This window comes from Petromyzon marinus, chromosome 19 (genome assembly GCF_048934315.1).
Source record: "Petromyzon marinus isolate PM22_M1 ecotype Great Lakes invasive population chromosome 19, UKy_Petmar_22M1.pri1.0, whole genome shotgun sequence".
In the NCBI taxonomy this organism is placed as follows: Eukaryota; Metazoa; Chordata; class Hyperoartia; order Petromyzontiformes; family Petromyzontidae; genus Petromyzon; species Petromyzon marinus.
The window spans coordinates 4,313,820-4,330,840 of NC_133685.1; the positions used below are offsets into that span (position 1 = coordinate 4,313,820).

The 17,021-nt window shown below is 47.2% G+C and overlaps 1 protein-coding gene across 2 annotated transcripts in view; it reads left to right on the forward strand.

Moving 5' to 3' along the window:
* The window catches only part of DNPEP (aspartyl aminopeptidase), a 30,544-nt gene continuing 13,523 nt past the window's right edge, over positions 1-17,021 (forward strand). The window contains exons 1-8 of one of the 2 annotated variants that reach the window (XM_076067958.1): positions 1-240; positions 4,602-4,739; positions 6,547-6,637; positions 8,177-8,265; positions 9,960-10,073; positions 12,501-12,626; positions 15,440-15,564; positions 16,534-16,618. In XM_076067958.1, coding sequence (XP_075924073.1) covers positions 4,728-4,739; positions 6,547-6,637; positions 8,177-8,265; positions 9,960-10,073; positions 12,501-12,626; positions 15,440-15,564; positions 16,534-16,618 — 642 coding nt within the window. In that variant the 5' untranslated portion in view covers positions 1-240; positions 4,602-4,727. The remainder of the gene's footprint in view (positions 241-4,601; positions 4,740-6,546; positions 6,638-8,176; positions 8,266-9,959; positions 10,074-12,500; positions 12,627-15,439; positions 15,565-16,533; positions 16,619-17,021) is intronic. The other variant, XM_032956938.2, reaches the window with a different exon arrangement.

Below are 17,021 nucleotides of genomic sequence, written 5' to 3' on the forward strand. Positions count from 1 at the left end.
TATTTTTAAACATCCGGAATCGATTCACTCTCTCTGTAAGCGGACGTCTGCCGGAAACTAAGAAAGCTTCTACGTGACTTTACCGAAAGAACCAAGAATATAAAGCTCCACGCTCTTTTTGGTTCTTACGGTAAAGTCGCTGAGGTAGAAATAAACTGAAACAAATCACGACGCTTCAAATCAAGATTGAAAAAGCTTCCTCGGACCGAATTTGAAACGGCACCCACAGCAAGCATGCAGGTATATACATACACACAACAATAAGTCTTATGTGTGTGTGTACTACACACGTTATTCACGCGCCAAGGTTACGTTTTTGTCTTAGAGCGAATCCGGGACAGACTTTTTTTTTTAAAATATATTCTTTTTTTTAGTATTTTCACCGACAGGAGACGTGAGAGCGATGCAACTCGCACGGGGGTCCACGTCGATTTGTGTCAGCGGGCGAGAAGTCATTTGCCATCGAGCGGCGGATTGAGCGTGGCACGTTGATGATTTAAGACGTGAAATGCACGCATAAAAAAACCTGTCATTGTTACCCCCCCCGCCTTCACCCACTCGGGTGCTGGGTTGGCCTGCGTGTGTGTTTATGTGTGTGTTTGTGTGTTTGTCTCTGGGGAGGTCCCCAGAGACCCTGGCTGACAGAGGAGGCGTTCAGGATGGTTGAGAAAAAGCGACAGGCCCACTGTCATCGGCTACAGAATCCCACGTCAGAGAATGAGGAGGCTTACCGCAGCCTTCGCTCGGAGGTTCGGAGAGCCGTGAGGCGCTGCAAGGATGGGTGGTGGTCGCGGGTTGCTGAGGAGATGGAGTCTGCCTCAGTGGCCCGCGATCACAAATCTCTATTTAACTCCATCAAAAAAGTAACCTGCAGCACCACACCTATTACCAACATTAGGGGAAAAAACGGTGATCCAATCTCCGACCCCCAGGAACAGGTTTGCAGATTTGCTGAGCATTTCTGTGAGGTCCTGGGGGAGGGAAAATCCCTCAGCCAGGAAAACATTGTGGCACAAAGTGAGGATGACCCTGCTGAGGCTGCGGTGCCTCAAATATTGGAAGAAGTCACCCCCTGTGAGTGGCTGGCTGAGGTGCCATCTGTTGAGGAAGTACTGAGGGCGATCCGAAGTCTGAGACCAGGAAAGGCAGCGGGCAGAGATGTTCTCCCAAGCGAAATGCTGAGGGAGGGTGGAGTTTGTGCACAGACTGCCCTATATGACATCATAACAACAGTCTGGACCACTGGACGGGTTCCGCAGGATTGGAAGGATGCCCTGGTGGTCCCCCTCTTTAAGAAGGGGGACCGCACAGACTGTAACAACTACAGGGGCATCTCACTCCTCAGTGTGCCGGGAAAGGTCCTGGCAAGGATTATTCAACATCGTCTTGCCAGGCACGCTGAGGAGAGGCTTGCGGAGCCCCAATGCGGTTTCAGGAAAGGGCGGTCCTGCACAGATGCCATATTTTCTGTCCGTCTGCTACAGCAGAGGTGTAGGGAATTCCAGCAAGACCTACATCTCTGCTTTATTGACCTGGTCAAGGCCTATGATACCATCAATAGGCCTGGGCTCTGGGTTGTTCTTCGTGCTTTTGGAGTACCTGACCCTCTGCTCACGATCATTAAGGACCTTTATGATGGTGAGCGGGCCCGGGTAAAACTACGTGGCCGGGAGTCTGAGCGTTTCCCTGTACACCTTGGGGTGCGACAGGTATGTCCTCTGGCTCCCACACTATTTAACATCTATTTCGACCACGTAGTTCGTGAAGCCTTCAATAGCTGTACCGGGGGAATCTCCATATGGTACAGATATAATGGGAGGCTGATCGATGCCCGGGTGCGGTCAAGGGATGGCTCCCTATTGCTCAACCACGTTATGTATGCTGATGATTTGGTAATAGCTGCTTATTCAGAGGAGGAGTTGGAGACGCTGCTGCTGAGACTGGAGCGTGCCACTAAGAGATGGGGCCTTACCATCAGCCCCACCAAAACTAAGCACCTGCCTGGGTATTTTGTACCATCGGACACTCCACCCCCACAACTCCCAATCGGTGATGTGGCAGTTGTGGAGAGAGTGAAGAGTTTCCCATACCTGGGAAGTGTGCTTATGACCGGCTCCAGTTTAACAGCAGAGGTCTCACTCCGAATCAGTCGAGCGGCAATATCTTTTCATCGGTTGCGTAACGCTGTGTGGAAGCTACCTGGTCTGTCGCTCCGCACTAAGCTTCAGGTCTTCTCGGCCACGGTCATTCCCTCCCTTCTCTACGCTTGCGAAACGTGGACCCCCCTAATGGAACATCTTCGCCGGTTACAAACATTTAGGCTGGCCTGCCTACGATCCATCCGGGGTTTAACCAGACTGGATTGTGTGAGTAGCTCACAAATCCTTGAAAGATCTGGGCAAGGTCCCATCGGTGAGCTCCGACGGGCAAGGCTGCGATGGCTGGGTCATGTAGCCCGCATGCCCAGCCACCGCATGCCGAAACAGCTTTTGTTCGGCCGGATCGAGGGGGCTAAACGGGCGCGGCACGGGCTAGAGAAGAGATGGAGTGATGTGGTACAGGAGGACGTGGAGCTCAGTGGACTTGCCGATGACTGGTACCAGCGGTGTCAATATGGCCTCTGTGCAGGAGGCTCGTGAAGGATGCTACTGGGCAGTTGGAGGTAGTCGCCCTCCAACAACAACGGAGGGCGGAGGAGCGACGCTCACAACAACGAGCGGAGCGCCGGGTGGCTAAAGCACAGCAGGTTGGCACAGTAGGGGGCACAGGTGGTGCATCAGCCAGTTATCTCAGTCAGTCAACCCGTGGCACCTGGGTCTGCCCCGTGACCTCCTGCCCGCGGGGGAGTTCGACACTTCACGTGGCCTCAAGGTGCACATGTCCTGGCACAAGCGTCGTGGTGACGTCACCGCCACTTAGTGGCGAATGGCGGTTGTTGTTGTGTGTGTGTGTGTTTGTGTGTGCTCGTTGAGCCAGACTTAAAGGACACTCGCACGTGGCACGGCAGTAAACGGCGCTGCGCTATTTTAAGTTCGGGCAAACGTTGCTTGTTTGAGATTCTTTAATCGCACGTTGAGTCTCAACATGGACGAAGCGGGGTGGTGGTGGTGGTGAGTGGAGGGGAAAGTCCACGCGACCACGTTGGTGCTTCAAAATATATTGTTAACACTTCTATGGGACTTGTCGTTTTTAATGGATAAAATAACGGATTAATACTATATAATAATTATATTGACACGTGGATGTTAATAGCTTCAAATCATCTCCACTTGTTCGCCATCGTTGTCAACGTGTGCCCTGGAACCTTCTCCAGGTGGTCTCCAGAGGCAGCAGCACATTCCTTCTTTGTGGTGTTGTTGCAAAGTCTCAGAAGTTGTTAACATTGTTTTGAAGCACCGCTGTACAGCAGGCGTCCGGGGTCGGGATGGAACCCACGACTTGCTGTATAGCAGGCGAAGTAGTTAACATCTCGCAATTGTGATAATGATGAGAGAGAGACACCGCAAACTCCAAATATACTGCAGGCATCGTCAGGGTCAGGATCGAACGCGCAACCTCCTGTATACCAGGCGAGGTAGTTAACATCTCGCCAGGATCATGAGAGGTGGCGGCGTTGGCTTAATGATTGGCCACCGTGACTACAGTGATTTAGTGTGCGGTTCATAGTTTGGGTTGCATGCCTTTAATGTTCCGTCCGTGAAGGATATGTATGCACATCAGCGTGTTGATGTTCTGATGCGGCCGATGGTTACAACAGTGTCTTTGAGAACCGTCACAAGCCAGAAGGGGCGACATTCGGGTTTCAAACGAGGTGGTTTATTCTTCGGGATCTGAGCGAGTTTATAGAATGGTGGCAGAACGATCCCAGAAAGGGGAATTGAGATTGTTGCCAGGTACCTTGTTGAGGTTTTGGTTGATGATGGGTATAGGTGGTTGTCATTGGTAAGACACGTGTACAGTATATTCCCTTGAGGTTTGCATGTCTCTGTGGATATTTGGTGGCATCAATGTCCGCAGATCCAGGGAGCCCCAGGGGATTGGCGTCGGTTTTCAGTGTCCTGGTTATGGATGTGCATTGCGTTGTTCAATTGTGCACGTGGCAGTTTTGCGTACGAGTTCTCAAGCCAGGCGCACAGTACTTCTGCCACTGAGTAGTTCAGGGGTGGGGAACGTCCGGTCCACGGGCCGTATGAGGTCCGCGAAATCATTTGGTCTCTGGCCCTGCCAAGGCAACCGCAGGCGGAACTCGAAATTCAACAAATCTAGGAGCAAACCTGGAAAAGCAGTTGCTAGTAGGAACATCAATACCAGCTAACATCACACGCCTCGTCACAGAGAAGCAGTTCCAACCATCGCATTAAGGGCGAGTTAATTAAATGTTTGACCAAATATAACAGGCTAATTTTTAAGTTGACCATTTTGTAATGCCCGCGAATGATGTTATGAATATCCAAATGGCCCTTGGCAGAAAAAAGGTTCCCCACCCCTGGAGTAGATGGGCAGTGGTAGGGCGGCAGTTGGCAGCACATGGGTTGAGGCAGCCCAGGTTGTTCCTGAACGTTTCTGCAGCAGGACAATATCTTGATTTGCTGTTTTCACAGATCAGTTTACGTGGAGCTTGACGGCCAGACTTCTGTCCATGATAACCCCTGGATATTTTTGAAGAGGGGGTTATAGTACACTGGGTTACCACCGAAGGACAACATCAAGGGTGGTTATCTGCTGGCATGAACGTTGAGGTGGAAAGCACCTGCGGTGGTTTTGGATGGATTTGGTTGGAGTCTCTGGCGATTGAAATATCCCTCGAATAGCATAATCTCAGCTGTGTGAGAATTGGCAATGTCTTCGAAGTTTTTGCCCTGCACATAAAGGGCTATACCATCTGCAAATATGAACCTGCGAGATGATGTTAATGGCAGGTCACATATTGTTGAATAGTGATGGTCTTCCTCACAGCAGCTGCTTTTGGCTAACCATGGAACAAAGTCGGTTACTGCATTGCACGCTTTCAGATGCTCTTCCGATGTTAGGAAAACTCACTTCTTTAGAACTGTTTTTAGTGTTTAGTTTGTTGTCCTTCCCCCGCACCTCCGATTAGTATGGTTGGCTACGTACGGTGCGAAAGAAGTTTAACGTACACGCACACATGGTGCTCGTACCGAGCCTTGAGGGAGAATATTGTTCACAATTCTCTTGCGGCTGTGTTTACTGGCGATGTGCACCCTAAGAGTACAGTAGAATGGCATCTGATCATTTTAGCCATCTTCAGCAGCAGGCCGTGACGCCAAAAGGTGTCAAAGGGCAGCAGAGAAGTCAGTCAATGCATGTGCCGGTTTTGTTGGGAACACAGCATAACCATTCTCTTTGAGGATGCTGAAGGCAACGGATGAGTTCGCAGCAGCTACGTCCAGTTTCGAAATCCGGCTTGTTCGGGGAGGCTGCTTTGGGTCCGTAATGGGAGAAGTTTCGCAGTCGTGTGTGGAAAAACAACGTACTTGTTGTGCACCCTAATCTTTCAACTTAGAGACAAGCGCAAACGTACCACATGGTGACTAAGGTCTTCACGTGGTTTGTACGTTAAGCGGACTAGTGCTTGCTTGGCTTCTGACTTTTGCTGAGATTGGGGCGCATCCGGGGTGATATGGTAAAAGGCATCCAATGTAACACCCATCATTTTATGTCCTAAAAATGTAGCTTCTAAACAAACCTTTCATATTAAACGGTTGAATATCTTAAATATCGCTGTAATTAAATGCCCGTTGAGCCCATTTTTTGGTAAGTGTTTAGTTGTGCAATCTGTGCTCCAGTGTAACTCAGTATTGTGCAGGTTTACCAGACTCACACCCAGAGCTACAGTTGCCTCGATTATCTGGGGTAATGGGGGGGGGGGGAGTGATGGCCCAGATAAAACCAAAACAAGGATAATGCAAAACAAATTTTAAATTAAGCTTTAAACACATCCGTTCTGTTTACTAATGGAGAACAGGGGGTAAAGATGTAGAATGTGTCATCTGGATTTGTTTTCTGAAAATAATCTATTTTTGTCTGCCTTTGTGTTTGTAGTAATGTGGGCACACTGAGTCACTGACCTCCAACGATTTAGGAGGAGCTAATAACTTAACCAATACGCATGGATGATCAAGGTTAATCCGCAACCCGAATGCTCTGCCCACGGATAAAATCGAGAGCTAATTGTGGTCAGCTCTACTACTATTGGGTTGTGGGCCGACGGGGGAACCTGAGTCATTGTCTTGAGTGAGAACTTCATTTAAAGGATAAGAAACGCCCGAGTTGTTAATGAAGGTGCCGATTCGCAGCATGCTAATAATGCAAGTACAGTGCAGATGCACAAAAGAATGAGTTAATGAGACACCTAACCCGGATTCTATTAACACAAATGTATCTGCCTACCATTACAGGTCCAGGGTAAAGATAATTGCAGGGCAATTCTGGACTAAATATATTTACATTTTTGGAACGTTTTGTAAAAAAAAAAGTGTATGGCCCAATGCAGTTTACAAAAAAACCCTGCTGATTTGATTTCAGGCCACAATTAAAGCCTCTCGCAGTGACACCATCCGCACGGTGGCAAAGGACTTCCTCTCATTTGTCAACAAGGGACCGTCACCTTACCATGGTAAGCGCGTCATTAACTTTCAAATTGTATTTACGTCACCACCGCACAACCCTGCCTCCTTTTAGATGTTGCTCTTTATGCTCGGTTAATTATCTTCACTTGCCATTGAGTCACGTCTACATGAAAGCAGGTTTGCCGGCACGATTGCCATCCTTGCTGAGGCTTTCCCTCCCCTCCATTATTAAACTAATGTTGGTTTCTGGGGGGGGATGTGGATTTTGTCCAGCGTGCATTCAATTAAATTACACGAGATGCAATTTCAGTTTAAATTCCATTTTCCTGTGTCTCGTATATACTGCGTAGGTTATTGCGGTTCTGTCCTGTGCTGCTCTTCGATGTGTTTTTTGAGTTTCTTCAAATGCTGAGAGCTTCTCAGAAACTGAATTTTTTCTGAAGAAGTTACCGTGAAGAAGATCCCAGCACTTGGAGTGATACGTTGAACATCACGCTGAACGACACTCGGCACAACTCGAAACACATCGGAGAGCTTTATCCAATATTTGTACTAAAATGCGGTTCCATTTAAATTGCAAACAAATCCCAAGTAAAATTTCATTGCAAGAAAATATTTTGAGCAAACCAGGCCCATTAAACAAACATTGTCTTTATTCTTGGTTCTTTATTCTTACATGACTTTACCGAAAGAACCAAGAATGTGAATCCCTGCAGTCACGAAAGCTTTAAATCAAAACATCTTTGTATTATAGTTAACTTTGTGATGTGACTAGAGGGTGGTAAGTTTGATCTCCCCTAGGGTGCACATTTAAATTGTTATGTTTAGTGTTAGTACCAGCATAGTATACGTCCAGGAATAAAAATCATGCATTCCCATGTATTTAATTAACGGTAATAATGTCACGATCCGAGTTTTCACAATGAGATGACGTCACATAGGGCTTGAAGTGTGACGTTGACAGATGATGTCACACAAGTTCATGGGAGGCGAGGTACATGCATGGCGTGTGACATCACGGCCTTGGCTGCAAAGGCTTATTTGGCACTGATTTTTCGGCTGGTTTTCTATCCAGTAAGTGCCTAATAGCTATACAGGTTAGTGTGATCATTGTACTTATTTTAGATCACCTTTATAGGAGTTCTCATGACCCCATGTTACAGGCAGATGGACAGAAAGAAGGACAGCTAATGCATGAATTAGCTCTGCTTTCAACCTTAGTTTGAAAAGTGTTAACAATAGACGTCCATAACGTGCAGTGCAGTGCATATATTTTTACAAAATATCAGATCATGCAAGTGCTAATTTCTCCCGATTTGGAAACTCTTGCCATTATTTTTGCAAGTTGTCAGTTTAATGCAAAAAAATACTCAGATATTGTAACAAGCACTGCACCTTTGGACATTAACTTTTTGTCAGTTGCCTTATTACGTTGTGAAATTCGCCTGCAGGAAATGTCATTGCGTGCAACAAAAAAAAACAAAAGTTGAAAAATAGGCCAAAAATCGTAGTGACTTTGCGATGCACTTCAGTGGGCCGAGTTGGTGTGGCCTCTTCATGTCTTGTGCGCGTGGGTCCTCTCCCAGTGGTGGAGGAGTGCAAGGTTCAGCTGAAGCTGGCGGGATTCCAAGAGCTCAAGGAGACTGAGCAGTGGGACATTGCGCCAGAAAACAAGGTACCCCCTTCACCTTGGTCGTCAGCTCTGCCATGCACTCCTCCCTTTTCCCAGCTCAATTTAAACTGTGGCCGCTATGGGTTTCCGAGTTGCTGCTGCTGCGATGTAATGGTTAGAGCGCAATGGACTTTGAGTCCAGAGTTCGCCGGTTCGACGTCCCGGCACAGCAGTTAAAACAAGGTTGCAGGTTTTATTATATCTCCCCGCCGCTGTCAACTCAGCAGAATAAATGGGTACAGCACTGTCATTCGGCAGTGCTTGCCCCTGATTATTTCACAGCTCCTTGCCAGCGTGGAAGAGTAGGCCAAATTACCTGCTAGAGGGGATCTCCAGAGCTCACTCTAATGGTGGCTCTTGTGCCAGCATTAGTGTTTAAGCAATTGCAGGGCTGTATCTTTATATATATTTTTTTAAAATGAGTTCACCCGGGCGTCCTAGATTGTCTGCTCCACAGGCGGGCCTCAAAGATTGATTCTCGCCAATGTGGGAATATTAATGAACCAAAAAAAAAACCACACGCACTAAGGATCTCTGAAGACGTCACTGCGACACGAAATCTCCATTTTGCATGGCAAGTTGGGTATTACAGTATTACTCACGGACCGACGGCTGCTATTGGTGACTTGAGGATTATACAAGCAGCGCATTGTGTAGTACGTGTTGTTAAACACAAATTGTTGCCGCCTCATTGGTTGTATACAATGCCGAAAAGAGAAGCATTTTGTTATTCGAAACAGACAGAAGGCAGGCGCGATTCAACAATTGGAGCCTTTAAAAGGCTTTCTGGAGAGTGTTGGCATCGTCATAATATGTCTTGAATTTTTTTATACCTTGCCCTGGTATTTATAAATGCGACTTTGTTGCACTGTACTGTGTATAGGCCTGTTGTTATGATTTGCCAGGCCCTTATGGTTCAGAGGTCACGGTTCGAATCTGGCAGCCTCTCGGGTTGCAGGGTGGGGGGGGGTCACATGACCTCATTCCTTACAACGTATACAAATGTTTAAATATTGCATTCTCACGTGTGCGATTTGATGTGTGTATCGTGACAAAAAATGTATTAAAATTTTTGCATTGTTGGTTAGGTTGCAATGAATCACCTTTCTGGTGATAAATTGTTGCTATTCACGGCTGCCACTTTGTTCAAGAATCCATCCTTATTCGTCTAATTATTACTGTCTATGTTTTTTTTATTTGTCTGATTTGTTCACTGAATTATCCCAAACTTAACTCGAGCATATAATTAGCATATAATTCACATAAACGTTACACACAATTGTATGCATCTGGAGCCTTAAGAGTAGAGTTTCAAGTTTTATATTTATTAACACAAGTAAGAACTCTAGAGACTAGGATTGTCGCAGTTCATCACCACAATGGCAAGAGTGAAACGAATAAGCGATTGTAATCGGTGCAAAAGCAACTGTGTCAACTATGTATGCTGTCAAATGCAATTGCAAGTGAAGTTATCTTCAACTGACAGTTTGGCTTAAATATTATGAGTAACTAAAGACATTCTATGTTAATGGATGCACCTCCGACTAGCACGGTTGACTATGCACAGTGCGAAAGAAGTTCAACATACAATATGCATCTTTACACTCCTGATAATTGCACCTCCGGTACTTGCAATGTCGCCTTCAATCTCATGCCGGAGTTTACATGGTGTGTGTTTTATGTATTTGTTTTTTCAGTACTTTGTGACTAGAAACTACTCGACGATCATCGCGTTTGCCGTGGGCGGCAAGTACAAGCCCGGGAATGGGTTCAGCATCATCGGAGCTCACACGGACAGCCCCTGTCTCAGGGTCAGAAACACCGTGGTCTTTGTCTCACCGATTCCAACATTGTTGTCTCATCATGAGCTCTCCCTTCAAAAAAAGAGACTGCTCACCTCGCTTGATTGTCATCTGATAATCGAAAAATCCAGACGCCATCTCTGCAGGCGAATATAAAACATTATTTTTCAGTCCGTCAGTGTATGGACTTTGCGAACCGATGATATTTAGAGCTGCATTTGTTAAGTAAGAAAACCTGTGGACTGGCTTCTATGTTCTGGGTCTCATCAGCAGAGTAAGGCCTATTTAAGCATCTTCGTTTAAAAACATAAAAAAGCAAGCATCTTCGGTTGTGGAAACACAAAAGGAAAGGTTCGAGAGGTGGCAGTGGAATCTGGGAAGTAGTTTCGCGGAGATATCTATTTAGTCATAGACATGCTCACAGAGAATGGAGTGCTGTTGTTATGCAACAGAAATGTTGCAGAGAACTAGGACTGAGAATGGCCCAAGGTCTGCAGAGATAATATTATTTAACACATGAAGGAGGCCGGTTTCTGTTGAATGGCCTTGGTGGAAACCAGATGACACTGAGTCGTTGCAGGACGGCCATGGAGGGGGGAAGAGGTGTTTGGAGAGATAGGATAATATAGCCCCTTGTAGGATTTTTTCGAGTGAAAAGGGAGGAGGGGGAGGAGGGGGATATTTTTGCAGGATGGGAGTGAAAGCTGCACGGCTCACCTTGCTGATCTCGGCACCAGCTTGAAAGGTGGGGGGGGGGGGGGGGTGATGGGATATGCTCAAAAGTGGTGAAATTTTTAAAGGAATTTCTAGCAAGAGAATTTAAACTCGGGGTTTTAATACGACAGTAATTCTCCCCAGCCCCACGGGCAAGAGGAGTAAAGCTGTGCCCACGTAGAGGTGGTAGCCAAGGGGGGCAGCTCAAGAGAGTGGAGTGGAGCTCTCGCAATATTGTGCCAAGCCAAGCCTCGGTGAGACAGGATATGAGGACGTGAATTATACGCCATCCATTTACACGTCACCCATAAGGCTGCGCTAATCATGACACTGGTGGAGAGCTTTCACCCTGGAATGAATGCTGCCTACAGTTTCGCTGCCAACGTGTTTGAGTGTGCGTTTTGTTATTCTAACGTCCGCTGTTGGCTGTCTGCTGATTGTCACGTCAGGAGTGGTTCGGGCTGCAACAGCACTTGCTCCAACTGTCTATAAGTGTAAATGGGGGACTGTTGTCAATTTGTGTGTGCGTGCATGTGTACCTTGATTTGGTAGCAGTTGGCCTACTGGTTGGCAACACTGCGCTATGAACCCGACAAATTGAGTTCCATTCTTGGCTACTGCTAACACCATTGGAAGTGATACCAGAACTGGGCTTGGGCCCTCCCGTCAGGTCCATTCGGCCATAAATGAGTATCTGTTGCATTGTGTAAATATCGGCACTGGGGATACGAAAGTGGCTAGGCATGGTGCTGGCTGTACCGCCCCCTCATACATCATAATATCTGTAGAACAAATCAACCGTGAAATCTTGACTTAAAGCTTTCGTGACTACAGGAATTCATATTCTTTAGGTCTTTCGGTAAAGCCACGTAGATAGAAAAATAATAATAAAAATAACACGACGTTTCGATCGCAACACAAGCAATCGTCATCAGGTGAACAAATATAGCGGGAGAGCTGCTGAGGCAGGAAATGTGATATATTTTTTTATTTTTCTATCTACGTGGCTTTAACGAAAGACCCAAAGAATATAAATAAACAGTGATTGATTGGTTGATACTGGTCTTCATAGGTGCTCACTAACAGCACTTGCCTCATCAGCTTGTACGGCTAAACTGTGCGCGCGTGTCATCCGAGCCATCTCGGCCACTGACACCATAACAATTGGGCCCGTACCGTGACCTGCCAGTGAATCTTTGACACTTCACATGGGCCTCAAGTCGCGCACAGCCTGGCAGAAGCGCCGTCGTCGTCGTCACGATATCGTCGCGGAGTTTCAAGTGGCGGTAGCTATAGTTGTTATTGCTGCGGCTATGTTTGCACGTGCGTGCGTGTGCATAGGCCGAGGGGGCGGTTCATTGTAACATCATTACAATTAACCCCCCCCCGCTCTGCGCACCTGTTTGGCTTGCAGTGATGACGTCATCTTGCTCTAGTTAAGACCGGGAGCAGGTAGAGCTCTTCACAATTCTGGCAAAATCGCCCCGGTGATGCTGGATGTAATTTACCGGCGAAGACATCACGGTGCTCAAATTGTAAATGTTGTGGATTTACTCTCCAAACACACACCGGGTGGGCTGAAGTAGTCACTAATTGGCACATTTTGTTTACGTGACAAACCCTCACCTGTTTGGCCGTTGTCAGGTGGTGGCGGGTTAACGACCCATTTAAACTTCTAACCCAAACCCACCCCCTCCCGCCCTTTTTATTATGAATAATCAGGTGAAACCACGCTCGCGGAAGCTGAGCGCCGGCTGCCTGCAAGTGAGCGTGGAGTGCTACGGAGGAGGCATCTGGAACACGTGGTTCGACCGGGACCTCACCGTGGCCGGCCGCGTCATTGTCAAGGTGGTACATCGCTTCGTACACCTGGGCTCTCGTATTATTTAAGTGATTGTTTACTCTGCCGATTGTTAGTTCGATTACTCACGCCCATCGGATAACACGACAATATTTCGCCTGTCCTTTCACACATGTACCACTGGACGGGAGGTGGTGGATGAGGCTTAGCGACGTCATCGGCATGATCGGCACGGTTGGCTACGTGCGGTGCGAAAGAAGTTCAACATGCATACTGTTGCGCTGGGCATGGCTTGTAGGGGGGGTTTCCTAACTTCAGTAGGCAGGATGTGGGCGTGTCCGCCATTTAAAAAGGTGGCTGAGCAAATCGACCACGATGTAGGTAATCGATTATGATTTATGGACGATTAATTTAATTAAACATCATGAATAGCTTCATAACGAATTCATGATATTGGACATTAAAAAGAAAGTCATTCAGCGCATGCTGTTCACCGTAACAATTCATACCCTCCCGTCCCTCTGCCCCTCCCAGCGATTCGATGGATCATCACGGATTGAGGTTGCAATTCCCATCCAGGATCAATATTTTTGTTGGTCTTTTTTTGTATAATTTTGTTATCTCTGTCTCCTATTTTTTGTTCACTCCATAAGCCTGGCATGTAACGTTGGCATTTCGTTTGCGTCCAGTAATCAATTCTCACACGCATGAATCAACACGTGTATCGTGCGTGCAGTAATCTATTTTAATATTTACTTGCCGATTGTTCACCTCTCTGCACGTGTGTTTTTAACCGGTCTAGTTTTTTTTTTTTGCTCGCAGGGTCTTGCTTATTATAAGCCCCAGCGCGTGCTCTTTAAATGTCATTAGCAGCCTGCTCAGCTGATTTTTGACCAGTTAATGCAATTTGTCACAATAGCATTTGCAGGGGCTGCTTATTCGATTACACCCACGACCGTTACGTGAATGTAATTGTCCTCTTGGCGACCTCTGGCACCGTGGCCATCGCCAAACCACAACCTCGTTTGTATCCGATATCACAAGTGCAAGCAATCTTTTTTTTATTTATGCCCCCCTTCCATCCTTTGTTATGCAATCTAATCCGAATGCTATTTCAAATGCTGCCACAGAATCTCCTGTTGCGCGAGCACCTCGATCCCCGAACCAGAACCGACGTTTGTCTCCAGTATTGCACCCGTTTTTGCCAGATTAGCTTAAACAGGCAGCATTACCGCCTGCTTTGGGAATGTTCTTAATGCAGTTTCGGCAGTGATGGCTATGTAAGTGGCCTGTAATCTAGCGCCGAGGAGTCGAGAGTTTGTGGATCGCACAAATGTTGCAAAACTCCCTTCTCGTGGGCGTCGGGGTGCCATACGTGGCAGTATAAAAAGTAAATGTGGACCCCCATCTGTTCCGTATATATGGAGGGATGGAGTGTCTCCCCTCGCACGCGTGGGTATTCTCCAGGTGCTCCGGTTTCCTCCCAAATGTAAACACTCATCAGTTGGCTGATAACACTTTAACAAATTTACGGGATGTAGGACCGCAGGGCTTCACACTAATGAGTTGTTCACTGTCTTCGAGAGTGAGTAAATACTGTGCACGTTAAAGGTTTTAATTATTATTGAACTTCATACCAAACCTGTACCAAACTTGGACAGATCATAGTAAGATCAAATACGAGGATACATTGTACAATGTAAGATCCATGATAATCACATCAGCAACAGCAGGGGGGTGGGGGGGGGACATACATATTACACGCAGAAATCCGCCTGAGTCAGGAATCGAATCTGGGCCTTCCTTGCCGAGAGGCACAAGTGTTACTTACTACTGCGCCACACTGCGACCCTGTTATGAAAATTCCGTTGCACAGTTAAGTGACGCTTGCGTTGCGGTAATTGGCGCATTGTGAAAATTACTAACGTAGCGTGTCGTGAACAAGAGTATGGCGGGCAACCTGACTAAACAGCTGGGTGATTCTCTGCCACAGTGGCATTGGCTTTGCTTTACGCCCGATTGCACGGGCGCTGGATTCTCTTATCGCCGTCAGTACTGGGTCAGAATTTGCCACGGTTTCTCTTGGTTTGGACACAGTCTTAAACGACCCGTCCCTGCGGAACGCGTTTCCCCGGTACGGCCCTGTGCTGTAGAGAAGAAAATAAATGTAGAGGGGATCGTCAGGTGCGTTGTTGGCCTCCCTTGGGGTCGCATTAAGGGTGCTCGCTAACAGGTGAAACTGGCGCTGCCCCCAAGGGGTGTAATAGCTCGGTAGCCAGCTGTACCTCGATACGACAAGGGCCAATCGCGCTTCTTATTAAAATGGTGTGTGGAGAATGCCTGTCTGTATGTATCCACGTCTTCGAGCCGCTACACCGACCTCATGATTTGACACTTGTTAAGGCTCTGTAATGCCACAGGATGCATGACTGTGCAAATGGACTTGTGTGCCCCGCGGTTTATTCACAATGCGAACTTCACATGCGCCAAGTTGTGGGAAAAAGTCTTCGGTGACATTAGAAGATACGTCTACCTGTACGGCCCTTTTTTGTCAATCTACTGCTGGATGAGGGGCTGACCCATGCCGGACTAGTTGCGGCAGTTAATTAGTGATACTCCCACCACATTGACAGGTGCAGGTCAGTGAAGGAGGCGATCGTAGACTGTGGGAGCGTAGGAATATTGCAACGACAATGGAATCTTCTGCACTGCCCATCATGTAAACTCCGCAGATGCCGATGACGACCTGGCCGTGCGTCACCCGTGCATTACATTGTTGCAAGCCTTGTTAGATCTCACGATATATATATGTCGGGAAGACAGAGTTCAGTACATGCATGTTATTATTCCTCTCTTTCAGAATGGCGATAAGTTGGAGCACCGCCTCGTACACGTGGAACGGCCGATTCTTCGCATCCCTCACCTAGCCATTCACCTGCAGAGGGACGTCAATGAGAGCTTTGGCCCCAACAAGCAGCTCCACCTGTAATTGTGGGACGCTGGGAGATGGCATTTGCACGCGCGCCCACCACCTCTTACACCCCCGCACGACCATGCACGTGTATTTGAATGCCCTGGCTGTGAACAGTAACCACGGAACACGATGCGACAATTAACGTCTCATTTAGCGTGGTGCGGCTGTGCTCTGACCAAACATAATTTTCCGTGTCATACATAGTTCACGTGGAGTGTGTGCATTTTTTGTGCGTTCATTTCCTACTGAGTGATGCGGCTTTATTAGGCGGTTATCGTTTTTACCAACGATGGTGGAGTGACAGAATTGAATCGAACCCAGGAAGGATTTTATCATTGGCCTTGCAACTGCTGGGGTTGCTGCTGTGGTAATGGTTAGCGCATCGGACTTGAAATCCAGAGGATCGCCCAGTTCGGTTTGTTCTCCCGGTGCTGCAGTTGAAACAATGGGGCAAGTTTCTTAAATCCCCCATTTCCGCCTGCCTCTTGTCCACCCAGAGCAGTATAAATGGGTGCACAACAGTTGATCGGAAGGTCTCAATTTCTTTCAAGACGCTTGTTCAGTGTGGAAGAGTAGAACAAAATACCTGCTCGCGGCAATCAATAGAGCACCCTCGAGTGATGGCCCTTCTGCCTGCCGGAGTATGAGCAAAAAATTTGCAGGGCTGTACCTTACAACCTGGTAGCCTGACATTACCAACTAAACTGTATCCCAGCCACTTAAATAGTCTTATATTTTAACATGCCACATTCTCCGGATTATAAGACCTTTCGGAAAGTAAAACGCACAAGCTTGCGGCCCGTGCTATTAAAGTGATACAACTTTAATCTCGCACACAGCTACTGGGCCCTAAGACGCGCCCCGAAACGTTGGCTTTTAAAAGCCGGGGAGAGAAAAAACAAAAACGTGCGTCTTGTAATCCGTAAAAATATACGGTAATAACACTATCTTTTTTTTGCTTGCATACTTTTGCCCACCAGAGTGCCGATTCTGGCCACGTCCATCCAGGAGGAGTTGGAGACTGGCGCTAAAAGCAGCAGCGATGTCAGCAGTGCGGTGAAAACAGTAAGCCTCTAATGGGTTCCTTTCATTATGGCAGGAGGGACCCCTGAGCACACAAAGCAGAGTACATGATTAATATTGACATGACTGGGAATGCAGAATATTTGAAGCCATTGATCCTTTTTGATTGTGCCGTAGATGGGCGGCGTATGCCTGCCGCCAAATGCAAACATATTTTCAAACGCGGCATGCGCGCGTCCGTTTATTTCTATTTCTTTTTAGACGCAGCATGAGAGAGATTGCTTTCTGTACGGGGGAAAAAAGGGCTCCACAATAGTGTTGATTCACGTGCTTTTACAACTACAGGTTTCATGAACGTGGAATTGATTACCTTGTTCAAATCTGTCTCCGTGGATGTGTCGACCTGTAAGCAGAGCAGGATTAATTTCAGAGGAATCTCTGATGG